At 41.4% G+C, this 27,833-nt stretch overlaps 1 protein-coding gene across 2 annotated transcripts in view; it reads left to right on the plus strand.

The window, feature by feature from the left end:
• scube1 (signal peptide, CUB domain, EGF-like 1) overlaps window positions 1-27,833 on the plus strand; it is a 152,892-nt gene that overhangs the window by 13,814 nt on the left and 111,245 nt on the right. For both annotated transcript variants that reach the window (XM_041780281.1, XM_041780282.1), the window contains exon 3: window positions 19,831-19,956. In XM_041780281.1, the coding sequence (XP_041636215.1) occupies window positions 19,831-19,956 (126 nt within the window). The remainder of the gene's footprint in view (window positions 1-19,830; window positions 19,957-27,833) is intronic.

The following is a 27,833-nucleotide window of genomic DNA, read 5'->3' on the forward strand; positions in this document are numbered from 1 at the left end:
CACTGTGACATCACCGCAGTGGGCTTGGAGGTGGGGTGGTACATTTGGGCTTCGCTCCAGAGTACAACCAATCTGGGTCTGGCTCAGTGGCCAAACTGGTGATGGAGCAGTAAATCAGCATAGCTTGGTTTGGATTGGCACATCCAAAAGTCATAGTTGAAAAAGCCCACCAGAAGCCAGTACAGTAATGTTTGCAAAAAAATCGAGTACATTGAGAGTGGATATGGTTCTGTGGCCTCTACAAATGTCTCTTCCAGCTTTTCTGCCCTCAGTTTGTCAATAAAATTCATGCGGCTAGGTATAACGCCTTGTATTTGTTTTAAGACAGTGCAGTTGCACTTAGAGACCTTCAGGGGGCTCCAAAGTGCATCAAACTAAACTCCTACATAATGTTGTCTAAAGGCATAAAGACAGCTTAAATTGTATGCAGAACATATTTCATTGACCCTTTAGATGTCTGACATTATTGATTGTGTGATTGTGATGCTTAGATGTCCTCTCTGTTTGCCTTACAGTGTCTGATTTATTACACTGGACACAGTCTCAAAGTGGCGTCATGAAAACAAACGCTCCTCTGTTCTCTGAGGGCTGACAGAAGAAGAAGGTTTTTCAGGAAAATGATCATCCTCGTGTAAAGCTGCTGTCTGTGCAGATTTGTCCTCCTGCTTGTTTTTATTACATCACTGCACTGAGGCCAGCAGTGTCTGTGAGTAGTGAGAGAAGGAGCTGTACTTCATGGACGGTGAATGTCATTACATCACCTGTTCACATCCAGCATTTAAATGTTTCTGTGTGTATGTGCGAGGGCTGGGCGATAAATCAAAGTTTTAAGATAAACTGATGTACAGTGCTGTGAAAAAAGTATTTGCTCTCTTCCTGATTTCTTATTTTTTTGCCTATTTGTCAAAAGCTTAGTCCAGTTTCACTGTCCACACCCGGTAGGAGAAAAGTTTACATACACATCCAACCAAGCTAGGCAGGTGCTGAGCTGAAAATGAGACTACGAATGAACAGAAAAACGTCTTGCACACTGCAGGGCTCCAAAAATCAGATTATTTATTGCACCAACGTAGTGACGTTTCGAGCACTGCTGCTCTTCATCAGACTCATGAAGAGCAGCAGTGCTCAAAACTGGAATTTTTAAGTTTAAAAAGTCTTAAATTTTGGTATTAAAACTAAAAAATTTCAGGATTTAATAATCATAAATTTAAGATATTGTAAAGTAAGAAAAAATTACAAGAAACCGAACTGAAAACAGTGGTTGGATTTAGAGTTTTAGACTTTAACTATAGCCTAAAAAATTCAAAGCTTTCATTCATGTACCTTTACTGCTTGTAAAGTAAACATGTTTCTTTTTCTTTTTTTAATCGTAAGTTAGACTTTATGAACTTGAGAATTTTGAGTTAAAAGGCTTAACTTTTAATATATATTTATATATTTATTTTTTCCATTTTGATTGTTTGGCACAGCACAAAACTTTGGCGTTTTGATAGTGCTTCATGCAGAAATCACTTCCTGCCCCCCATCTGGAGTTCTTCACGGTTATGTGACGCCCCTTCAAATGACCTATTTTATTAAATTAAGGTACTTTCATGTTCGTAAAACTAAGTGAAGGGGGGGCCTATGCCTCACTCAAGTACAGTGGCGGGTCAAAAAGAAGGGTTAGGGTGTTTTTGTGGAACAAATGATCAAAGCAAAGACTGACCATAAGGCTTTACAACATATACCTTTGTCCTATCATCTCCAATATGTACTCAGGTCATCTATTAATCAAGGTGAACATTAGTGCAAAGCTAAAATATATATACAATTTCAGTCCATGTTGCCCGGCCCTAGTTTGTGCCAAACCAGCCTCCAGTCTCCTCCCTCCTGCCTGTGCGCCTAGATCTGTCGTACTCCCACACCAGTGATGAGGCAACCTCCAAATGAAGACGGATGGTGGACGAGAGTTGACCCTGACCCTTGTGATTAGATATGGGCTCTGTAATTGGCCGGCTGTGTTTTCCATCAACAGGCATTACGGGCCACTTAGCCTGCCAGCACCATTAGTGGCCCGTCTATTCCTGGAAGCACCTGGAAGCAGAAGAGCATCTGTATTCGCTCGCTCCATCCCTCAGGTCGTCTTCTTTCTTATCAGTAAAGACTCACTCAGCGGTGTAGTCAAACATGTGGCCTGGATGATGAGATATTGGATAAAACGGAGCGCGTGTCATCAGGATTTTACTCCTCCGTCCTCAGGAGAGCAGTGGATCTCTTCTCACTTATATTTCTCATTTATATCTGATCAGAGTTTTCCATCCAAAGCACCTGTGTTTATTCACAGACCTCAACACGCACTCTTTAAACTCCTTATCTTTGGATGCAATTTTCACTTATGAAGCTATAATGCAACCCTGCTTTGTTTGGCAGAAGTAAACAGTGACAAAACTAAGGAGGTGGAGCAGATTAGAATTAATGAGCTGTTTTGTAGTTGCTTGGTCACTCTAACGACATAAACTGTAAGCGTTTCAAACATGCACTCATCTAAATTTCTAAAATATTTGATATCCTGCCCCTGAAATTTTCCTGAGTTTCACACTTGGCCTTTACAATGAGAGAGGCAAAGCCAGGCAACCAGGTCCAGCTTAAAATCCTGTATTGGATTGAGGTCTGGGCTATGACTGGGCCACTCCAGAACATTCACCTTGTTGTCTTTAAACCATTTCTGCGTAGCTTTCGTCCAGCTGCCCACAGAATTGGCTGGGCCCCTGAAAAACCCAGAGAATGGGCCCCCTGTTTGTGGTTCACTGATGATATTAATGTATGTGTGTTGGAGCAGTAGCATTGGTGCTAGCATCCTGGCAAATAGTTACCCGAAGCTGAAAAGTGTGTTAAACTATAATGGGATTCTGATGTTGGAATTACTTATTAATGCAACTTCTTCAGCCCTTTTTAAGTCACTTTTTTTCTGTTGCCACTGTTTTGCCACTCATAACGTATTTTGCTGTTTTTTTTTTTCACCTTTTTATGCCATTTTTTGCAGCTGTTTTGCTAGGTTTAACCCATTTATGCCACTTTTATCCCAGTTTTGCCACATATTGTCATGCTTTGTCCATGTTTACCACTTTTTTTGCCACTTTGCACTCATTTATTCTATTCTTTTTGCTACTTTATCCTAATTTTGCCCCTTATTGCCCATTTTTGCCACTTTTTTTTGCCAGTTTTGTTACTATTTTGCATGTATTTATGCCACTGTTTTGCAACTTTTTTGCCAATTTTTGCCATCGTTTTGCCACTTCGCGCCTATTTATTCCAGTTCTTTTTGCCCTTTTTCATCCCAGTTTTGCCACTTTCTGCCCATTTTTTTCCTCTTTTTGCCAATTTCTGCTAGTATTTTGCCATGCAGCACTCATTTATGCCAGTTCTTTTTGCCCTTTTCTATCCAAGGTTTGCCACCTTTTGCCAATTTTGCCACTTCATTTTGCCAGTTTTAAACCATTTATGCAACTTTTGGGCCAATTTGTCACTTTTGTGCCAGTTTTAACCCCTTATTTCCACTTTCCCCCAATTTTTCTGCATCTTTTTATGTAATTATCCTCTTTTCAAATTTTCTGTCTTTCCGGATTTATTTTCTGCCATCCTGATGTTGTGCACATCATGACCTAGCTTTGAAGTCTAACCTTGCTTTCCAAATGGTTTAGTGCTGTGTCCATCTACATTGTTAAAACTAGAAAAGCACTCAGATAGTGCATACCTCCACCATTAGCCCTATCTCCCAATAGTACAGAATCCCTTAAAAAAATTCCTGGATCCAGACAGTGATCCGGATCGGTCCCAAGATCTATTAAGTTCTTCCTTATGCCATTTCTGACATTTCCTGAAATTTTCATTAAAATCCGTCTACAAGTTTTTGAGTTATGTTGCTAACAAACAAACTAACATACAAACAAACTAACTAACTAACAAATGAACAAACACACCCTATCACATAACCTCCTTGGCAGAGATAAATATCAATAAAGGGCTAATTTTGTTTCATGAAAAGGGGTTAACATTTTGAAAAAGGATTTATTCTACTGCAGCAAACAGATAATTTTTTTTTGTTGCTTTGTTAAGAGTGGTTATTATTTAGGTTAAAAACAACATGGTTACCATAGCTTGGCTTTACAATGGACTATGACTTCACTGACCTCTATGGCCCCCCAGTTTGGCTGGGCCCCTGTAAGCTCTTCTCTTTATCCCCTCTTATGGGCAGCCTTGGCTTTCACTTTATGCTTCGGGTCATTGTCTTGATATAAAATAAATCTTACCCTAAGCGATAGTTCTCTTGCAGACTCTATAAGATCGTCCTCCACGATCTTCCTATATTCCAGTTTACCCTCTATCTTAACAAGCCTTTTGGGGCCAGCTGCTGAGAAGCATCCCCACAGTGTGATGCTGCCACCACCATACTTGAGTGGTGGCAGCAGTGAGACTCACACATGCCTTCTGGCAAACTCTAGTCGAGATTTCTTTTGTCTTTATGGTGTAATGCTTGCCAGGAAGAACCAGTGACTAACCAGCACATTGATAGTTCAAAGTGGCTGCAGTCAATTCACAATGAATGGATTGAATTTGTGTTAAGTCTATATAGGTCTATGTTGTTAAAATTTATTTGTGATTGTCCTTACATCGATGGTCTTTCACATTTTTAAAACCGATTGCATTGCATCCTACAGAGGCTCCATTACTGACAGTGACCATAGCTGCTCCTCTTCCTTTTAATCTCTGCCATAAATGTCCTCAGAGTAAATGTTCTCTGAAAAATTGCTTGCTTCTGAAATCTGATCTGGCGTTTATGAACAGTAAACTCTCTGCAGACTTTTCCACGAGCTGATACTGCCGGCCCGTTATGGAAAAATGTGAACTTTTCTCCCCGCGCTGTCAAATGAAGAGTGTGTGGGAGGAGCTGCTCTCCTGAACCTATGTGAGTGTGCAGAACTGTGCCAGAGCTGTCTGCCTGTTTATAGAGAGATCTCCACGAACTTGATCGAATATTGTACTCTTGTTTACTGCTCTTGTGAGTGGAAAGTTTGGAGTTTGATAAGATGGATCGGTGTGAATCAGATACTGTGTTTTCAGAGTTCGGGGCAGAAAAACTCTGTAAGCTTTCAGAGATTAGTGAAGGCATTCCTGCTGCAAAAAAATCAATCTATCAACAATATAAAATGTCAAGGCTTTAAATCTCACAAATGTCTGAGAGAAATCCACTTTCATTCGCTGTTTTCTTTATTCCACCTTGGTTTGTGTGCTGGGATTAAACATGGAGTTGATGTTCTTTATCAGGTTCAGTGGCCCGTGAACATTTTTTACAGTGTAGATGCTCCTCGGGATGAGTGATGTGGCCGGTTGCCACAGAGCTGGCAGAGGCCCGTGAAAGCAGCCTCCTGTTTACTCAGCATTTGTCACTTACAGGCTAATTGATTGGTTTTCATCAGAGCTGCCTGTTGCTCTGAATGGAAGCTTCTTCTCCTCCCTCTCATTATGTTTTAACACCAAAAGCTCCTCAATCAACATTCACCAACACTTAAGAGTCTCAGGATTTTATCTCTGTGCCAGAGCAGCTAATTAAGTATGAGGCAGGTACATTAAAATGTCACTGTGAACACTGTTATAAAACGCCAAGCTTGGCTGTCTAAGACTATTACTCTCTGTGCTTTTCCACTATACCAGCTGGACTTGTCTCTACTCAAATAGCCTCCACTCTTCTAAGAAGGCTTTCCACAAGATTTTTGAGAGTTTCTGTGGTAATTTGGACCCATTCATTCTGTAGAGCATTTATGAGGTCAGGTGGTGATGTTCAACGAGAAGGCCTGGCTTGCAACCTCTGTTCCAGCTCATCTCAATGGTGCTAAGTGGGGTTGAGGTCAGGGCTCTGTCTGGGCCAGTCAAGTTCTTCTACACCGAACTCGTCAAGCCATGTCTGCATAGTCCTTCCACTGAGGCACAGTCATGTTGGAATGAAAAAGGGCCCTTGGCACACAGTTGGAAGCATAGCACTGTCCAAATATGTCTTGATAAGTTGATGCACCAAGATTGGCCTTCACTGGCGGTAAGGGGCCTAGACCGAACCCTGAAAAACAGCCCCATACCATTATCCCTCCTCCACCAAACTTTACAGTTGACGCAACACAGTCAGGCAGGTAACGTTCTCCTGGAATCCGCCTTTGCAGTTTTTGACCCTACTCTATAATTTTACATGTTCTTCTGTTTCTTCGCTAAATTGCTGTTGTTCCTAAACACTTCAACTTTCTAATAACATCACTTACAGTCAGTATTTCCTGAACTGCAAAGGTGCCATCCATCATAGTACCTCACTTTAAGTCACTGAGTTCTTCAGGATGACCTGTTTTGTATCACGAATGTACAGTGCTTAACAAATTTATTAGACCATCACCCAAAGTAAGGTTTATGCCACAGCTGCCCTAAATTAACAGCATTGGTAATTACTAAAATCATTTTTTATGTTTCTGCAATGGTTAATACACCAATATGTAGAAGCTCTTAACCCAAATGATATTTTTAATGCTAAAATATAATATTTATTGTTATCCATGAATTTTCAGATTTACTGATTTACAAAAAAAAACCCGACAAAAATAGTAAAGCACATTATTATTTCTTGATTAATATGTCAAATTATAGTTATTTACTTGCATTCCTGAACAGAAAAATGAGTTTTAGTGGTTAAATGTTATGCTTGATTAATTTCTGACTTCTCAGAGAAGCCCAGTGAGCCGGCTCAAATTTGGGTATAAAAAGTTGAATTCAGTTTGAAATTCCTCATTCCTGTTCAAAATGGTAAAACATGGAGAGCTCACTGAAAATGAAAGAGTCCACATTAAAGCACTTCATGATGCTGGATGGTCTCTGAGACAAATATGACAGGTGGTCTAATAAATTTGTTAAGCACTGTAAGTGTCAGTGACTGTTAGGATTTTCAAAATGTATACCCACATCCCTTCTTGACCCAACTTAATTTTGCGATTATCCATCAGGGATTGTACCTGGGGCTTTTTTTGTATCCCCTGACTGATCTCTAATTTACATGTACCCAAATCACCCTCTTTCTAGTCAATCTTTGATGTTTCATTGCATGTGCTCTGGTCCGCTTACAGTGGATCCCAGAAGCTCCCCTCCCCTCCGCACTGCTAGAGGTACATGTAAGGTCTGTTTTAAGGGCCAGCTGCTGCCAAACCTCCTCAATCCATGTAGAGCAGATCGATCCAGACAGACAGAAAAATGTGCAAAGCATCAACCTCAAAAACCAACACAATGCATGGACTTCTGATAGCAAATCATCTCTAAATCAGCAATGTGTCTCATCCTGTGGCACAAACATCAGGTCATGGGTCTATCAAGGGGTCACATAGCTACAATAGCACCACTGACCAAGAAAAGTTACCTTTTTAAGTATATTTTTTGGGCTTTCTACGCCTTTATTCATGCAGGAGGACAGTGGATAGAGGCATGATGTGTGTGTGAAGTCACTCGGCCATAGCTGGATGGCTGGATGTTTTAATATGAGGTCTGCATCACACACATTGATAAGCACGCCTCACGCACAGGAGATTTTTCAATTTAAGGTCTTGTGTGTTTTTTTCTGCCCCCCCATGAGTGATTATCTGACCAAAATAGACAGGAAAATAATAGAGAGCTGAATTAACCTTGTTGGCGCAAATATGAACGTCCAGATTGGTAGAAAAGGTTTGAAATCTGATCCTGACAATCCTGACCTGACAAAGGCCACGAGCTAAAATGTGTTTGTTTAATAAAGTTGTTCTCCAAACTTCTACTACTTGTGAGGCTTTTTGTTTCCACATTGTGCAATATGTCATAGGTAAAGATTCACACAGTATGAAAACACTTCAGGTTAGTCCTTTTCAAAGTAAAAGCCCACAGTCTGACAGAATGCAGCTCAGGCTGAGTATGTGCATTTTGAGGATTAGGTTGTCATGATACAAAAATGTTAAACTTCAGTACAATGTCATCTGATCAGAGTATCTATTGATCAGTTACTTGATCAGTGTTACACTCCTTATGATAATCCTGTGGTCTTGAGGCAGTGGGTCATCTCCACTGTGTGGACAAAATGCAGGATGGTTGGGATCAGGTGTTTCCCACCTTTTGTTAGTGAAAATGCAAGTAATTGCACAACAAACCAGACCAAAAAAAACTACTGCTTGGTGGAAATGCAGCTAAAGACAGCGGGGGTCTGCTTCAGCCTAGGGCTGGGCGATATGGACCAAGATGTATATCTCGATATATTTTAGCTAGGGGGGAGGGGGAGGGGGTGGGTCATTGAGTTTCGTGAAGTTTCGGAGGGGAAGGGGGGCGGGGAACGACAAAGAGCAACACAGAGTCAAGTGGCGTTTAAGTATTTTAAGTATTTTAACGTAAAACTGATTATATCGATGAAACAATATTGTCCTGTGATATATCTCGTATAGAAATATATTGATATAGATTAAAATCTCAAGATATCGCCCAGCCCTACTTCATTACGCCTAAAACTGGATAATAAGCGTAGACATTGACTAGATTGATGTCATATCTGCAATTTTGGATGCCTTACGAAGGGGAACAACTACCTTGCTACAACTAAAACTTGACTTTTTGTCTAATTCAATCATGTTAACCTATGCACACTGATGGCTAAGTCACCATAGGCAGTTTGTGTACCAATGAAAAAGTCAGCACATAGCTTTTCATCCTTATGTCATTCTGCATGCAGCATATGCTGCTTTTACTGTATTTACTTGAGTCCAACCCATACTTTATGCAAGAATCAGCTTTGTGTGAATGTTGTGAGTTTCAGATCAGAAGTAGAAATCAATACAATATCAAAAGGCAAGAGATTTGATTCCCAAAGTATGAATGAACTCAATGACTTCTCCACCCATGATTCATATCATTCACATTTTGCATTACTCAGAAAGACACCCTCAAGTTTGAGACAGCATTCATCCTCTCTCTCTCAGTGACGAACACCTGACCTGCTTTAGAGACAGAGACAGAGCGAGAGAAAAGGGCACCTCCTGGGAAGAATGGATGGCGAAGGAGACGGGGCAGGTGGGAGGGCGAGAGGGAGAGGTGGCAGACAATTACTAGGCCATTGTCTGCCTGGCGTCTGCTCCTTCGTCATCAGTCAGCCGCTCTCCTCACTGGCTGGCCAAAGACACTCTCACTCTTCGGTTCACACACACAGCGCTGGTTACGTGAGTGCACCTCCCTTTCTGTGCTGTCTGATTCCTCCTCTCAGCCTCAGTGGAGCAGGTCACATTCATTGAGGCTCAGACTTTATATATAGATACATCGACCTGATGACAGCAGCTCTGAGCCGCTCTCTCCTCCATCTGTGAGCGCTAATGTCTGGAACCGCAGGTTGGAAATGTCACTCAGACGAAGCTCATACTGCTGAATAAATTATCTGCTGACCTACAGCCTGCAACTGAGCCAATTAAAGGGCTGTTCTGGCTGTTTTTTTTAAACTTTAAAGCAATTTATACTTACCCTTGTTGTGGTATACATGACTAAAAATCATAAAAAGAGTCTGAATCAGCTTTGTTAGTGTGTTTCCTTGAATATGTTTGCTAATTGTGTTCATTAAGTTCATAAAACATTTCCAGTATAATAGCATTCACTTTATGGTGATCACAGAGCCATACATTTGTGGCGAGATTTGTCTGACAGGCATGACTGACTGTACGTTGGTACCTGACCAATCATCGAGAGAGTGATGGGACAAAGGGTTAGGGCTAGATTACTTCCAGGAAACAGATTGTAAGCAACCATACTGCCACATTTTCAGGAACATGCATTTGTGGGATGAGCTGCAGAGATAAGTTTATGGGTTGCTTCCTTGAAAAATTTGTCAAATCTTCTCTGCCAATGCCACACAGCTTATTCTGCCATTGACTCTTGTTTGGTGGATTAGATGACTGAAGTCTGAAGAAACAAGACACATTGACGATATAATGATTGATTCATTTAACAAACAAGGGGCCTCAGTAGCGTGTGGAAGAACCATACACAGCCACAACAGCTTAGCACCTTCTCCTCATGCTGGTCACCAGCGTGGTCACACACTCCTGTGGGATTACATCCCATTCTTCAACCAGCATTTGTCGCAAGTCAGCCAACGTAGCTGCCTTGGTCACTCTGGCGGAAACAGCACGCCCGGGCTAATCCCACAAGTGTGCATTGGGGTTGAGGTCAGGACTGCTGCCGGGCCATTCCATCCACTCAGCTCTGAAATTCTGGCGGTAGTCTCTGATAAACCCCGCTCTGCTGGGGCTAGCTAGTCATCTTGGAGGAAAGAGTTCTGTCCTAGACTGTGGCGGTATAGGATTGCCACTGGTTTCAGAATCTCATCTCAATATCTTCCTGCCTTGAGATTGCCGCCAATGATGTCAAATCTCATTTGTCATTGAGGTGCTGCCCCACACCATCACACTGCCTATGGCCCTACCCCTGTAGGCAGAATCTGGACTCATTGAAAAGAATGCTTCATCCACATGTTCAGGTTCCTGTGCACATGTTGGCAAACAGGTGTGACAGTGAAGGGCAGTCATGGCCAGTCTGTTCCAGATTGTATGGGCAGAGAGTCGTCAGCATTATTGTCCTGCAAACCTTGACCGCAAATCTGTAGAAGACAGCATACAGTTCCTAAGTACTTATAGGGTCAGAAAACAGTCCTCTTTGGGTGTTGTCCTCACTTTGTGGCCTGTCTCTGACATCCTCTGTTATATGGAACTTGGCGAGGGTACTAGGGCTCACCCGAATACTTGGTTTTGCGGAGCACCAGCTTGAAGTGGCCCTATCCAGATCAGTCAAACGTCGCATGCTGATTCTTGGAGCAGACACCTACTGACCACTGTAGCATTAAGTATTAATGGCATTCTCCTACACACACAAGTAAAGACAAACACACCATTCAGAGGGCAGGCTTGTAGTTTTAAATAAATGAAATGAGGTGATTCTGGTCAGTAACGTGGTTTAACTTTGTAGGTGGCTAATTCGTAAGTGGTGTGTACTGTATGTTTGTTTCTGTGTGAGTGAATGTGCTCATGCTCACAGGTGCAGAACCTAGGTGTATCAGAAGCTCAAAACAAGAGTCAATAGCAACAGCAGAATAAGTGGTTTGTCATTGGCAGAGAAAATTTGGCAATTCTTGCACAACCCACATACTCAGCTCTGCTGCTCATCCGACAAATGCATGTTCCTTATCAATGTGGCATCAATTAAAAGGGAAATAAACAGGCTTTCTAACGGTATAAGAATTATTGCCAAGAAGCATTGTTTGTGCCAGCACGCCAGCACAGTGGTTAGCACTCTTACCTCACAGCAAGAAGGGTTCTGATTTGAATCCTGGTTGGACTGGGCCTTTCTCTGTTGAGTTTGCGTGTTCTCCCCCATGCATTCATGGGTTCTCTCCAGGTCCATGAGTGTTGTTGTCTCTCCATGTCAGCCCAGCATTTGACTGGCGACCAATCCAAGGTGTCTCTCGCCCGGTGGCGGCTGGGATTGGCTCCAGCAACCCTAAATGGGTTATGTGGTCCAAATAATGGTAGGATGGTCCTTCAACCATATGACTGCCTGTTCCACCTTTAATAATACTTATTACGTGTAGTGTGTGCAAGACCTTAAGACCTCGGCATTAGTCATAAAAACCACAAAAATATGTGAAAATGGGACCCAAGTTCAGAAATACTTCCCTTTAAGTGTAGTTTTGGATGTAAAGACAGAAATCTGCATTGAGGTTGTAAATTTAAATACTCTATATTGCCAAAAGTATTGGGCCACCTGCCTTGACTCGCTTATGAAATTAAGTGACATCCCATTCTTATATGAATGATATGATGTCGGTCCACCCTTTGCAGCTATAACAGCTTCAACTCTTCTGGGAAGGCTTTCCACGAGGTTTAGGAGTGTGTTTATGGGAATTTTTGACCATTCTTCCAGAAGTGTGTTTGTGAGGTCACACACTGATGTTGGATGAGAAGGCCTGGCTCTCAGTCTCCACTCTAATTCATGTCAAAGGTGTTCTATCGGGTTGAGGTCAGGACCCTGCAAGTGTAGGCCAGTCAAGTTCATTCACATCAAACTCTCTCATCCATGTCTTTATGGACCTTGCTTTGTGCACTGGTGTACAGTCATGTTGGAACAGGAAGAGGCCATCCCCAAACTGTTGCCACTAGGGATGGATGCCTTTTACATTTGAACTGGTATGGTACCGATTCCCGGTACCTGTGAACCAATACCGGTACACAACGGTACCCATTTTTGGTACTTTTGAGTGTGAATAATATGCAATAATAAATGTAATATAACCTCAAAAGTTCTGAATTTTCAATTTCAAAACACTTTCAAATATCAGTGTTTTAAAAAAAGTGTTTTTAAATATTACTTCAACATGGAAAACCTACTATAACTACCCAGTGTTTTTTCTTTATATTGCACAAATGAAAACCCAGCCCACTACCTCCTATTCCTCTAACTACTCTTCCACTCTCTTGCAGTCAAGGATGTGTTTAGGTACAGAAACATGGTACCGTTTGATTTTACGTGAATTTGGTCGGTGCCTATAAAAGTGCCGAATTCGGTACCCATCCCTAGTTGCCACAAAGTTGGAAGCATGGAATTGTCCAAAATCTCTTGGTATGCTGAAGCATTCAGAGTTCCTTCACTGGAACTAAGGGGCCAAGCCCAGCTCCTGAAAAGCAACCCCACACCATAATCCCCCATCACCAAACTTTACACTTGGCACAGTGCAGTCAGACAAGTACCGTTCTCCTGGCAACCACCAAACCCAGACTCGTCCATCAGATTGCCAGATGGTCACTCCAGAGAACGCGTCTCCATAGCCACTGCATCCGACGCCTTGCATTGCACTTGGTGATGTATGGCTTGGATGCAGCTGCTCAGCCATGGAAACCCATTCCATGAAGCTCTCTACGCACTGTTCTTGAGCTAATCTAAAGGCCACATGAAGTTTGGAGGTCTGTAGCGATTGACTCTGCAGAAAGTTGGTGACTTTTGTTACAGTACCACTGACATTTGACTGTGGAATATTTAGGAGCGAGGAAATCTCACAGCTGGACTTGTTGCACAGGTGGCATCCTATCACAGTACCACGCTGGAATTCACTGAGCTCCTGAGAGCGACCCATTCTTTCATAAATGTTTGTAGAAACAGTCTGCATGCCTTGGTGCTTGATTTTATACACCTGTGGCCATGGAAGTGATTGAAAAACCTGATTTCAATTATTTGGATGGGTGAGTGAGTACTTTTGGTAATATAGTGTACTTGTACACACTTTTAGCTGCACCACCCATCTTATTATTAAAGATATTTAAAGCTGAAAGAAGTTATCAATCAAAGTAATTAGTTTTGACTTAATAACTATGCAGATACTTTGGTTCCTGACAAAGCAGCAGGCAGCACTCTTATCCTTGCTGATGAAACCTGACATGCCAAAGTCTAAAATAATTAATAAAAATATCACATTTGTTTTGCCTTGTCATCAGACTGCCTGGATAAACACAAGTGATGTGGAAATGATGGTTCATGTCCGTGAAATTTCCTTTGATTTACTGTCAGAGACAAATCTGAGACTGCTGTTCTCTGCCATACATGTGATGTTTCTGTCAGTCAGATTAAAGCCACATTCATCAGCTGTGTAGTTCTCTCACTGACACAGATGTTTAAGAGGTCATTTTTTACCACAGACTCACCAGGCCTCTGAAGCTTTACTGCACAAGATATGTCAAGGTATATATAGTGGATTATGGACACAAATTGGAAGTCAGACTTTATCAATGATTATGTAAGGATGCACTGAAACAACACAGGTAGACAAAAACGAGCTGGAAAAATTTAGAAGATCATGTTTGAATATTGTGTGTGATTATGTGTAAACTTTGTTTACAGTGCCTTCTCACCCTAAAACTTGCTCATTTGTTAAATTCACATTTAACATAGAAATATGGTAAAATTAATTTATTTCCCATCAGCTTTAGCCCACAGAAACTCTTCAAAAAACTTTCAAAAGCAGCTTCTCACCCTTTTTCCTTAAGCTTCACTACGCTGTGAGTGGTAAAGTGGGGCATGCAGCCATCAGAGCCGGCGCCTAATTCACTTGATGAGACGTGGAGCATAAATGTTTCTCTGGCAATTATAAAAAGTGTGAGCGGAAGAAAGAGTGGGTCCGAAGCTGTCGGAGCTCACCGCTGTCAGATATCAACAACAGCTCAGGGGCAGGAAGTGGCACCGCTTGGGGCCAAGTGAGGGCTGTAGGAGTCATGGCGTATGTTCTTGTGCTTAAATGAAAGCTTGGATTTTGTGATATTGACTGATCAGACATTCAGCATAATCAGTTAATCTGAAAGATGTCCTTTCAATTGGGTGTTTTTTTTTTAGGGAGCAAGATTTCCATTGAGAAATTTTCATGTAAAAGACAACTTTATTGTCTCTGCTTTGTTGGCACAGTGAAAGTCAGACTGCTGTTGACATGGCGAGGTCTTTACAACATGTAACAGTGCCTTTTTTTAATCCATCCATGAGGCAGATATTGTTTTGAAAATCCCAGCCTCGAGCCAAGGAAGGGAAAAATGGAAAGAGAGAAAAGTTTTTCTCGCCAGCTTGGTGTGAATGTCCTCCCAGTGTGCCTGTTTGAAGCGACTCAGGCTCCAATTAATCACCTGCTGCTTTTGATTCACCCTCAGCAGTCAGCCCCCCCCCCATGTTCTCCTCTTCACCTTCATCCCTTCATCTCTGACGGATGAAAAGCAGAGCACAGAGGAAGTGACACATGGAGCTGCACCGAGACATCTGAGCTGGCAGCACGGCAAAGTGTCCAAACAACCTTTACCCAAACAGACGTCTGCTCCACTTTGACTGCTAATTGGTTTCAAATGCCTTAAAGGACGAGCCAGTGATGGCTGCGAGGAGTTAAGATCCATGGGGAAAACACTTTTTAATTCCTCCATGATTGATTCTGTACCCACTGTTCGCTCATTTGTTATGTTTTCCCATACCTTCAAAATGAATCTTGGCTCTTCCTACAGACTAAAACCTCAATTTGAGCTCACTTTTGGAAAGTTTTTTTAAACAAGGCTCTGATCATGCAAAGTGTTGCCATTAATCTTTGTAAGTGTGGACACAAGTCTTCCCGTAAATCACAATCATGCCTGCGTGCTGCCTCAATTTTCAGACACAGGCTTCCTTTGTTGGAGATGTGTGTGCTTGCGTAATTGGCTTCCGGTAAACATTTCTGTGGCGCTTCATGGTGCAGAATGTGGCATTGATTTGGCTTTTGTCATGACAGTTTCTAACCGAGTGAAACCTCTCAGACGAGGATCTTTTCATGTTTACATCCGCCCGCTTTCAGACTCTTCAAAGTGATTGTAACGGAGCCAAAATCACGATGTTAATCAGCTCTATGGGAGTGTTTTGTGGATAGAAAGTCCTGTGGTATTAGAGTCAGTATGCACATGTGTTGGTGACTTTGCATGCTGTATGTTTGCACATGCCCCTGTGTAATGCCTGTGTAAGATGTTTCTGACCAGCGAACCACCGTACCATCCATCAAAACAGGCATCCTGACAGCTCTCAATGAATACTGGGAAACACTGTGTTCACAACAAACAAAAACCCAGCTCATGTGTCGGGATGATAACAGTCCTGACAAGAAAAACACAGCCATGAACAGCCGATCCGTCGAACACGATCTTTCATTTCAAGATCCACTTTCACACTACCCAATGTCTCTTGGAAAGTATGTCCGTGTTTTACTAATTGCATTGCCAAATCCATTTAAAAGAAACCATAATTGCTGCCTGGACTGTGTTCATTGGCAATGCTGTTTTTCCAGTGAAATAGGTTACTACATTCCTGTTACAACAGGAGCTCAGTGAAGGTGGTCGGGTTTACTGGAGGGTGGACAGAGTCAGGACTTTGCATCGTGTGCCCAGGATAGTGGGGTTTGGTTTAAGCTCAGAAAACACTATTTTTAGAGCAACAGAGGACTCAGTAAAATGTATAGATTATGAACATATGTACCAGGTCGGTTAGGTGTTGCTGCACAACTATCCTGGGCTTTAATTTGGGACATAAGCAGTGGCGGACTCAAGATGTTTGAGAGCCGGGGACAAAAATGATAAAAAGGGCACCAGTTGTGTGCAGTGGTGCACCGTTGTTTAAAAAACAAGTCAAACATTTATAGTGATAAATGAGCCTTTGGTATATTTTGTCCCTCAAAAGCAAAAAGAGGGCACTTTATTGTGCTTATCTACCATAGTGGCATACAAGAGGCCACTTTTGTGGCAATTTTTCAAACATTAGGGCACCAAGGGAGGCTGTCGGCCCCCACCCCCTTAAGGATGAAATGAATAGATTTTGTAGCATACATGTCACTCTGTCCCTACATGTGGTAAGGTTGAAGTAACTTATGCTTTAGTTTTGTTTTTGGATTGTCTGTCTGTATGTCTGGGCTATGTTTGTGAATATCTTGCATAAATATTCACACTTACTTATGGATGAGGTGATATGGATTTTGAGGTCAAAGATCAAAGCCATTGAACCCTTCCAAACTGACATCCTACTTGGCAAAAAGAAACAATAAGATGTCCATACCTGCTCTGTCATCCTCAGCACTCAGAGAGGAGGAGGAGGATGTAGGCCGGTGTCCTCCTCACCACCCTGCCGGATCTCCTGCTGTTCACACGGAGGGGGAGGACTGTTTGTTTAAGTGGCTCCTCATGGCAACTACTTGTGAGCAGCTCCTGCAAAAGCCTGCGCTGGCTCAGCATGGAAGAGGGGGACGATGGGGCGAGGGTGCATCAGGAGGCGGATAAACATCGGTTGACGCTCTCCATCCTCACCCATAAGAACTGCCCCCCCTCACCCCTACCAGGGGATCCTCTGCACTGTAATGCTGCTGTGAGGATACTATTGTTGGGAAGTAACCTGGAAACAGAAATGCTGCCACTATAGTCAGCAGCTTAATATATCAGCAAAGGCCCTAGTTTTATTGCAATGTTTACAACTTTTTAAGCTGCAGTAATTCACATGTTGTTTACTGCGGCTTCCTTTAAAACTGCCAGCAGAAGCAGTTTTTACAACTTTAGAGAGCAGTTTGGGAAAAAATGCCTAAAATTTTAAGTGAGAAAAGAAAATAAAACCAAATTTCTTCTTTAGTAAAATTATAGAGGAACACCAGGAAATTTGTCAAAAGATGGCACTTTATGCTGTTTATCCATCCATCCATCCATCCATCTATCCACTTTTCTTTAAAATCCATCCATTTATATTAGAGCCCGACCAATATGGGATTTTTGGGGCCGATGCCAATATCGATATTGGGGGCTAAAAGAAGCTGATATCCAATACATCGGCCGATATATGTTATATGATATATCAAAACGCTGTTTAATAGTCAAAATATTGTTATGCTTTTACTTTGCCTCCATTCTTACAAACATAAACACTTTAAGATCATACTAATGACAACAGCCTAAGGATATGATTTGAATGAAAGACTCTTATAGTGGGATTCTGCTTTCATAACGTCCTCTTGCAATTATTTTATCCCAGAGGAGCCACAGGTAAGCCTCAGCCTCTTAAAGTTATTCATATTATGATAACTTATAAACATTTACCACTCACGTATTCAACAAGCAAACGTTAGTTCGTTCATGCTTTTTGTCAGACCGACCTGCACTCACGGACGGACACACAAACTGTCTCTCCTCCAGTCTGTCACACGTAACAGACACATACCCTCTCGCCCTGTGACTCTCTCTCCTGTTTTAACGGACATTTAGAACACAAAGTGAGGCAAATATCATGGATTAGATGAACGCCTGACAGTCCATCGCTGCTGTTTTTTTAATCCTGTCTTGTTTCATAACAAACGAAACTAAAGTTCCGCTGGAGTTTTTACAACAATGAGCTATTTTTAGATCGCTAGCGTCTTATCTCCATTATGAGACACGGCTGATGATGAATATATCTACTCAGGTTTACCACTAATCACCAGATTATAATCAGGGAAGTACTAAACAGCGAAAGTAAATTATCAGCTGTTTGTGTGTGATGACGGACCGGAAGTTGAGACTGGTGTTCGTTTTTCAAAATTAAGTTACAGAGCAGTGTCACATTTCATGATTACAATTTCAAACTCTTATTATGGTTCGTAATTGTGCGCAAATATAGACTATATGTTTATATGGATCCATTCATACAATATGATTTACATGTTTAACATCTGAAAAAAGATCATCTGAAGGCATGGCGGCCTTTATTTTGGCGTGGCGGTGTGCCACGAAACCCTGCATGTGAATTAACAGTTGCATTTAACATTGTTCATTTCACAAAGATGCAACTTAGACGACGTTAAAATGCTGTAATACGCTCTTACGTGAAAAAACTAGCAAGCTGTCCTCTGACAGCGTGTTTCCCCGAGGACGTTATTGTCAAGGGGCACTTAAGTGTAGTGTTATATTGTTTTATAAAGTCAGCTTACCATGGAGTAAAAAAATGCAGTTTCTCTCGCCTTTTCTCTGGTCTTAGTCCTCTGCTGCAGCCGAGTGAGTGAGTGTGTGTGTGTGTGTGGGTGTGTGTGTGTGTGTGTGGGGGGGGGGGGGGGTGGCGGGGGGGCACTCGGGCTGAGTTCAGGCAGGGACAGAAAAGAGTGACAAAATTCCCACGGAGCAAAAGGATAATTTATTGGCTACATATTGGCTCTAATTTATATCCATCCATCCATTCATCCATTCATTCATCCATATACTTTTCCTTAAAATCCATTCATTTATATCCACCCATCCATCCACCCACTTTTCTGTAATACCCATCCATCCATCATCCCTCCATCCATCCATCCATCCATCCCTCCATCCAGTGTCCAAAGCCCATATAAATTAGTTAAAATTTTCGGCAGTTAGTGTCCTGGGCTAAAATAATAGCTTTAATGTCAACTTTCTTAATTTTTAATCTTTTAAGCTGTGTTCACAGCACTCTCTTACTTGAAGAAGGATTACATTTTGGAACAGTACAGGTCCAAACAAGAAGGGGTGGCATTTCTGATAGCACATGTCAACAACATTGGCAAAGCAGAAACTTGCCTGATCTTGTCTTTTTGGGGAACAATTTGGTGTAGGATAGTGATGTACTGATCCATCACTGGAAGCTATGATACCAATCCGATGCTGAGAAATGATCTCATGCTCTTGTAGAGGTAGGGCAGAGTGCCAGAAGAAAGTTTTTATGTGATGACAAACTGTCAGAAATGTTTTGTCCCTTTAAATCCATCACTGGAAGCTTCCCTTCTTTTTCCTGTCTTTGCAGTTTATGTGATATGCTTTTGTTTTGGTTAGCCTTCTTTCTTTTTATAAACTCATGATTTAACCTCAATCCCTCAAAACATGAGTTATAAATACATTTCTTTTAGTCATGGATGTTTTGGGACAAAAGTGCAAATATAGCACAGAATTGAACTGTTCAGCCCAATGGATCAGTGCGTCATCACCAATATCCAATACCAAGAACAGACCGGCCCATCTCTAGTCTACAGCTCCTGCTAAGAAACTAAGAAACCGGATTCCATAATCAAGCACCAATAAAGTACTGACGAGAGGCAAACAAGAAAGAAACTGTGGTTGTGGGCGCTGTCAGTGCAGCAAGTGTCATCCACAGACACAGGCTATTAGTTTGATAAAAACATTTTAAAGCTGAAAATGTATCCAAAAGTACATGAACTGATCATAAAAATGGCTTTAAAAGTGTAACATTACTATCTTTCTCTTTCAGACATGGACGAGTGTGAGAATGACTACAATGGTGGATGTGTTCACGAATGCATCAACATACCTGGAAACTACAGGTGCACCTGCTACGATGGATTCATGCTTGCCCATGATGGACACAACTGTCTTGGTAGGAAAAAAATCAATGTTTATCACATTCTTTATGTTATACTGACTACCACTAAGAAAAATGACATTATGTCTGGCTTGTGGCTCCTTTCCTTCACATTGTTCCCTACTCTCTCATCCCTGTCTCTGATTTTATTTACTGTCCTCCTCTACAGTCCTCCTATTGTTTTTTATGTCGTCCACAGGGCCTGGCTCCAAGCTACTTAACAGAACTTATAACCCCTTATGAGCCAGCCTGTAGCCTTAGAGCTTAGGGCTGGGTCCTCCTGATTGTTCCAAAGTCGAGACTTAAAACCTAAGGTGTTACGCCCTTCTCTGAGGGCCCCTCCACTTTGGAATGACCTGCCTGAGAAGATATGGCGGACAGAATTAGTGACTTCTTTTAAATCCCTTTTTTTAACAAATTTTTAAAGAGGTTTTTTTATTCTTTTTTCTTTTTTTTTTTTTGAGACGTCGTCTTCTGTCTTTTACTGTCTCCTTCCTCTGTCGGTCAATTTTTTTTCTTTTAAATTTTCTACTTCTTCCTCAAATTTTATCTTATAACTTTTATGTCTGCTCTTCTCTGCCTTTTTTCTGTGCTCTGTTTCATTCTTTTTGTTCTTTATCTTTACCCCCTCTCTCTGCTTTTATTGTTAATAACTCATTTTGCTTTTATATCTGTTTTTACTTGATTATTCTTTCTTGATCACGTTGACATGAACGAGGAGCAAGGAAAGATGGAGATGAAAAGACACCAGGACTGAATCCTGGACTTTCTGGTTAAGATAGACAGACTCTACCTAAAAATACCTTAAAATTGTGTTGTGTTGTAGACGTAAAATCAGTCAAAGTTAGGGATCATAAATGTCTACTTGTTTGTTTGTAAAAGGAATTATAGACTTGGTGGATTTGAGAAGTCTTCTTTTAAATGTGCAGTCTCTAGGGTGGTAATGAGTTCTTTGTGTGATTCTCTGTGTTTTAGTGTTTGTTTCTGAAATTATGAAGCTGATTCAGTAAATAATTGTAAGTAGATCTGTCTGTCTGTGCTTAAGAGAGTGTGTTTAAGGATGAGTGTGTGTATCCAGTAAGCCCGTCTGGCTCATAGACGGTCCCTCTGTCATCGTTTGGAGAGTTTCCATGATTTGTGCTGTTTGCTGCTTGTTTTTTTGCTCTTCTGGGAGGATGCTCGGGGTTGAAGAGTTCTCCTTCAGAGATCTGGCGGAGCGTTATTACTGACAGATCCAGCTCATTTAGCCTCAGCGCTGCCTTATTGACTCGCTGTCAGCCAGACTAATGTTTTTTCTGCCCCGTGCAACAAGTAGTTCTGCACGGATGTGCTCGAACACATTTCATCCTGTCAGCCATCCACTGCTGAGTGACGAGCGCTCGGATGAAATCAGACACATAAAAACATGCTGCCTTGGATAAGAGGGTGTCTTTGCCGGGATGTGTTTTGGCACCTTTAAGTGCTGCAGCTCATTCTTTGAGCCTTTGGAGAGACTGAGTGAGAGATTGAGTGCTAATAGCAGCAGCCAGCGGTGCAGACGAGCTGCTGAGTTGTGGATTCAGCTCACAGGAATGACTCAGACAGCAGAGTTTAACTCACAATGACATTCATTCATGAACACACCTAGGAGGTAGGGATGCCCTGATACAGAATCTGATCAAAATTAATGTTTTAATATCAGCTGGTTTAGTGGCTGGTCAGTCTACTTTGCTTTGTAGTGTACTGGGACCTCCTACAGGTGGCATCGTAACCTGATGAAAGGAGCACCAAAGTCATCCTTACTCAGTAGGGATGTAGGGATCAGTAGGGATTGCAAATCTGGCTGCGTAAGGACCTGGTACTGCATTTTAAAAGCCTGAAAATCAACACAATTATAGCTTTTTGAAGTGTTGTTGAATAGCATGCACTCCCGACAAAGACTTTAGCTGATACAGGACAGTTATCCTCCTCATTTGCCCGGATCAGCCATGATAAGCACTTACCAAACATTATAGGAAGTCATGTTATTAAAAACATTAATCCAATGTAATAAACTTAGCATAAAAAGTAATGACCTTTGTGTTTGGTAGATTTTTTTTTTGTTCTGACACTACTTCTTGGCAATAAATCTTATACCATTGGAAAACCTGTTGATTTCCCTTTCAAATGGTGACACATTTTCAAGGAGCATGCTTTTGTGGGATGAGCAGCAGAGCTGAGTATGTGGGTTCCACCCATGAAAAATTTGCCAAATCTTCTCTGCCAGTGACAAACAGCTTATTCTGGTTTGGTGATGTTTGGTGGATTGGATGATTAAAGTCTGAGACATATTGGCAATTTAACATGGTATCCTATTCTTCAATTAGCATTTGTCTTAATTCAGCAAATGTGGTTTTGTTGGTCAATCTGGCAGAAACAGCACACCCAAGTTGATCCCACAAGTGTTCAATGGGGTTGAGGTCAGGACTGCTGGCAGGCCATTCCATCCTCTTCACTTCCAAATTCTGTCTCTGAAAAACCTTGCTCTGTGGAGGTGAGCATTGTCATCTTTGGAGATAGAGTTCAGTCCCAGACTTTGGAGATACAGGATTGCCACTTGCAGGATCTCATCTTGATACATCTCTGCATTGAGATTGTTCCAGATTGTCTGGGCAGAGAGCTGTCAGCCATATTGTCCAGCAAACCTTGACTGCAAATCTATAGAAGACAGCCTATGGTCCCTAAGTGCTATGGTTCCTAAATTGGCACAACTCACATACTCAGCTCTGCTGCTCATCCCACAAATGCTTAATCCTTACAAATTTGACACCATTTGAAAGGAAAATAAACAAGGCTTTCCAACAATACAAGATTAAATACCAGGAAGGATTGTTGCAAAAAAGAAATTGTTCTTCGTCAGTTGTTTAATAGCGGTTGTCAAATAGTTACAAATTTTAGTAATTTTTAGTAATAGTAAAATTTTTGCCACGTAATGGATTTCTGCAACACCGTCATCACCGGTTTAAATGCCTACGTTGTGCTGTGATGCAAGCGCGAGGCAAATCCGCTCCCACAGCTGGCAGAGCGAGTGATTTGTGACGGACAGCTCAGGCTAGTCAATAGCACGTTTAGCTCTAGTATTACGTGTAGCCAGGTAACTAACCGAATGTCACCCGCTCTTCCTGTTGAAACTAAGCACGGTTAGCAGGCAAAAACACATATTCTTTCCTCTCAAAGTTTGAAGGCTGTACCGCAACAAAGTCAGAGTGCCATCTCTGTCAGCCTGCCTAGGGCTTTAACACAAGCTAAGTGCCGCTTTGGCTGGTCTCAGTTTGTCGAGAGCCCAGCGCTGGGGGACGTCATCTTACAACAGCTTAAACAACTGTTTAAAGGTCTATTTTAACTTTTGACTTTCTTTTCTAAGTCCACAGTGAGTCAATGGCTGTTATTTTTCTGAAATGCTTTTATTGTGAACGCCTTCACCAGGAAACGTGCTCAAGTCATTAGCAGCTTAACACACCTCATCAGGATAGAGATGAAATGTGAAACTTAGAGTGCAGTTAGACAGAAGTAAACATAGAGAGACTTAAAAAAAAACCCAAACACATTTTTTTCTGTGTTCCTATGCTTAGACATAAATTGAATATGCCAGCAACGGCTTGTTTTAAGGGGAGAAGGGGGTTAATAAACTTGAATTTGGATTATCTCCTATTAATTTTGTAATACCGTGATATAATACCGTTACCATTAGAGGCAAGAAAAATACTGTGATATGATTTTAGGCCATATCTCCCAGGCCTACTCTGAAGTGTGACCCCTGAATCATGATGGTTTGGGTCAAATATAAAAACCCTACTATTCAATAGATTAAACAATGAAACAGTCTCAGAATTTGTTTTATTAGCCGAGTATGCTGAAGCAACAAAGAATTTGACGCCAGCTAGCTTTGCTCTCAATGTACAGGAATTACACATTAGATGCAAAAAGACAAATAAAACTGAAAAAGTATTTAAAAAATATTAAGATTTAGATATGAACAAGCTCTTCTTAGGTGTTTTATTAGTACATACAAGTCTCTGTGCATTGATAGAATGGTTGCAAGATGTGGAAAGGGCTTGACATGATCAGAGTATAAAATATGCAAGGATGTGGGCAGATTTACATGAAGTAGGTAAGATCATTTAAAATACTTTACTTAGTGCCAGAAAGCATTTTTACTGGCTGGCAATTCAGTGAGCAAATTAAAGTTCACACAGAGCTTCTCTCCGACATCTGAATATCAACCATAGCTGATCTGTTCTGATAATGATTACCTAGGAGCATTAGTTCCAATCTGTTGATCACATATTTTAATGTAAAATTGGCTGATAATGATCGACTGCTGTTCAAATGAGATGCTCCTTCTAGAGAGAGATGTTGATTAACAAGACAGTCTGAGCTTCCAGCTGGCTTCTGTGGTTTGTTTTGGAACCAGAGAAGTTTGAAACATTGGCTGTTTTGGTGAAATGAAGTGGAGCTGTCATAATTCACAGATGTGATGAAAACATCAGTGTTTTTACACCACATTTCCATGACCAAACACTTAAAATATTAAGAAAACAGCACTTTTTTTTTTTTTTTTGTCAGAGCTTCCAGATTTTGGATCAGTTCTTATTTTAAGAAGAGACATCAGTCATATAGCACTTTTATTTGATCAAAAGATCTTATCTTGATTTACTGACTGAAAGTTTCTTTTCTTAGCTTTTTCCATTATCCAAAACCATTACTAGGATGATTCTGGAATGGAAACCTGAGAGTCACTGATAGAAACAGCTTCATAACCTGACTAAGAGATCTTCTGTAGTTTCACATAACAAAAACTGATGCTAGAATTCAAAATCAGCATGATAAGACAGTTTTAATGTTAAATTATACACTATATCGATAAAAGTATTTGGCCGCCTGACCTTTGTCAGAATGTGTTGCCGAATGTTTACGCACTATGCATCTTCGCAGTCGTTGACCCTGCTCTGTGATTTTGGGGGGTCTTAATGGCCGAGTTTCTGTTATTCCTAAACACTTCTAATAATATCACTTACAGTTGACTGTCCAGCAGGGATGAAATGTCAGCTGATTTTATTGCTTAGGTTGCATGCTGTTAGGCCACACCTCAAAACTAGAAAAGCACTCGGAGAGTACAGACCTCTGCCTTTAACCCTATCTCCCAATAGTGAAGAATCCTTTTAAAAATTCCTGGATCCGTCCCCATGTGCCCCCCACCACGGGAGCCCCCGATTACTCCCTTCCCAGTGGGGTGGAAACACGGTGAGGCAAAGTATTGGATTCGCTACGGGTGCCAACAGATGCACTGACAGTCTCACCCATGGTCTCACTGGACGACTGGAAGTCATGGCAGAGGGTGAATATTCCTCTATTCCTCCCAGCATTGTGAGTATTCTCACTACAATTTGCTGTCTTTCTCTCTGTTACGCTCTGACTTGTCTCCTCGACTGGGCGTGCGTCTTTCAAACTCTATAAACTCCAAAACTTTGACTAGAAACACACCCAAAAACGGCTGCTGGGATTGAAGTTACTCATGTCCTCCGTCTCCTGGTGTAAAGTGGTAACAGCGCAGACCTCCACCATTAGCCCTATCTCCCAATAGTACAGAATCCTTTAAAAAATTACTGGATTCAGACAGTGATCCAGATCAGTCCCAAAATCTAATCAGTTCTCCTTTATGCCATTTGTGACATTTCCTGAAAATGTCATCAAAGTCCATCCACAACTTTTTGAGTTATGTTGCTAACAAACGAACAAACTAACCAACAAACAAACCCACCTGATCCACCTCCTTGGTGGAGGTAAAAAGGCAATCTAAATGTGTGTGGAGAAAAAGCAGCAACTTTTTTTTGTCAACAAACTGGTTGGAAATATTATTCCAAAGATAACATTTACAGCTCAGCACTTCTCTGCAGGATCCAATGATAAACAGGAGCAATTCAAAATCTCTTTCAAGTGCAACTTTTAACCACAAATTGTATAAACTCAGGCTTTGGTTGATGTGCAAGAAGAACAGACTAATGTCTCTCTGGAATGTTTATACAAAGAAGTTATGGATTTGGTTTTGGAACATGTAATTCCCTAAAATTTGAATTTTCTGTCTTCTGCAGACATTTATGGCCTGTAGATTTAGTATGTTTTACCTAGAAGATGTCCTGTCATTATATTGAAAAAAAAACAAACAAAAAAACAAACAGAATTGTGACAGAACTGTGTTAGTGGGATAGTTATACTAAGGCTGACTGTGCCATGTTGTTTTTGTTTATTTCCTGTCTGCTCGTCTGTAAACAATCTCTGCAGCCGTTAGCTTGCTGGCTAGCTGCCGTGACGTTGTGTGTTGTGGTTGACTAAAGGAGGTTTGTGGGATTTCTCACACGTGTTTGTGCCGCTGATCTAGAGACGGAGGCTGAGTCATGTGAGAACTGTCATCACCTGCCCTTTACGAGAGGAAACTCAAACCCGGAGACTTCCTTTATTAGACAGGATGAGGCCTTAATGAACTGTGGGTAATTAAAATCGGGTTACTGAGTTCAAACGAGGCAGTAAAGCGTGAAATCAAACAGAGATGTGAGTGATTGCAATCAAAGCCAGGGCAGACTGGGCCCTTTTTTGAATCTGTTTTCTTTTTCCATTAGTCTTTATTAATTCTTTTGTTTTCTTTTGCTTAATAAGTTTCCCTCTTTTTTCCAAAGTTGTTTCTCTTACTTCTCTGTTGACTTGCTAAACACACGATAATTTTTTTGCCAACTTTTGGGCCCAATTTACACCACCCCATGAATGGCCCCTGTTTGGGCCAGATCAGTCCCGATTTGAGACATTTTGAGTCTCCGAGACCTAATTGATATTTACAATTCCAGACCAGGTTGCATCTGATGGAATACCTGCAATAGCCCATGAGAAGAGCAGACCAGGAAGTGTCATCAACCAGATGTGCCAGCTATTTTGTAAGCACACAAACTTAGCGGGGAACAAAAGCACAACTGTGCCCTGAGCCAAGGGAAATGTAAAAAAGAAGAGCAGTTTGTAGAATTATGGCAACAATTAAGTGCTGAGGGAGCTGGTAAAGTTGATCAACCTCCATGTTTGTTTGATTTTTAGTCCAGTTTGATCACAAGAGTTTCTGTAAGATCTTTGGTCTGTGGAATTTCCACTGTTAGAAATGCACCATTGGGCAGGAAGCAGGATTGACACAACCCTGGTCATGCTCTGGATGTCCTTGCATATAACCCAAGGCAAGGGAAAATAATCTGTTTAAAAGATAAGAAAGTCCATACCTTTAGGGCCGAGTGAGTGAGTAAGCATGGCCGAGGGTACGGTCGAGGCAGGTAGCAGGGTTTGCGTGAGCTCCTGGTCAGGCTCTGAATGTCCCAAGGGTCCAAAAACTGCTGGTCGTCGGTGAAAAGGCCCGGACAAAAGAAAAGCTGTTGAGCTTGACCTTGGCTGCTGAGAGACACACAGCTGTGCCAACATTCCCTTTCCTCTTTGTCGCCCCACCGTTTTCAACCAGTCCCTCCTTCCCTTTATCCTCCCCTTCCGTGTCTCTTTTTCCTTCATTATCTTTCAGTTATGACTTTTGTTTTTTTATCCAACTTTCTCTTCTTTCTTCTTTAATTATATATTTTAGTCTTCAGTTTTCTCCTTTCCAGTCTCTTGGCCTTTTTTCCTCATTGTCTCTGTCCTCTCCTCTCTTCCTTTGTTTTTGTCCACCCACTCTCCCCTCTTCTCCTCTCCTATTTCCTTTCATTCTTTTGATTTTAATATCTTTATTTTGGAGCCTGTGCACTTTAAAAAACCGAGTGAAATTGGCTTTCTTTCTCATTAGCTCCCTTCATGTATTTATTGGTTTTGTTTTTTTCGTTTTCTTTTTTTCCTCCCTTTTGTGAATTCATCTT

This window comes from Cheilinus undulatus, linkage group 23 (genome assembly GCF_018320785.1).
Source record: "Cheilinus undulatus linkage group 23, ASM1832078v1, whole genome shotgun sequence".
Classification (NCBI taxonomy): domain Eukaryota; kingdom Metazoa; phylum Chordata; class Actinopteri; order Labriformes; family Labridae; genus Cheilinus; species Cheilinus undulatus.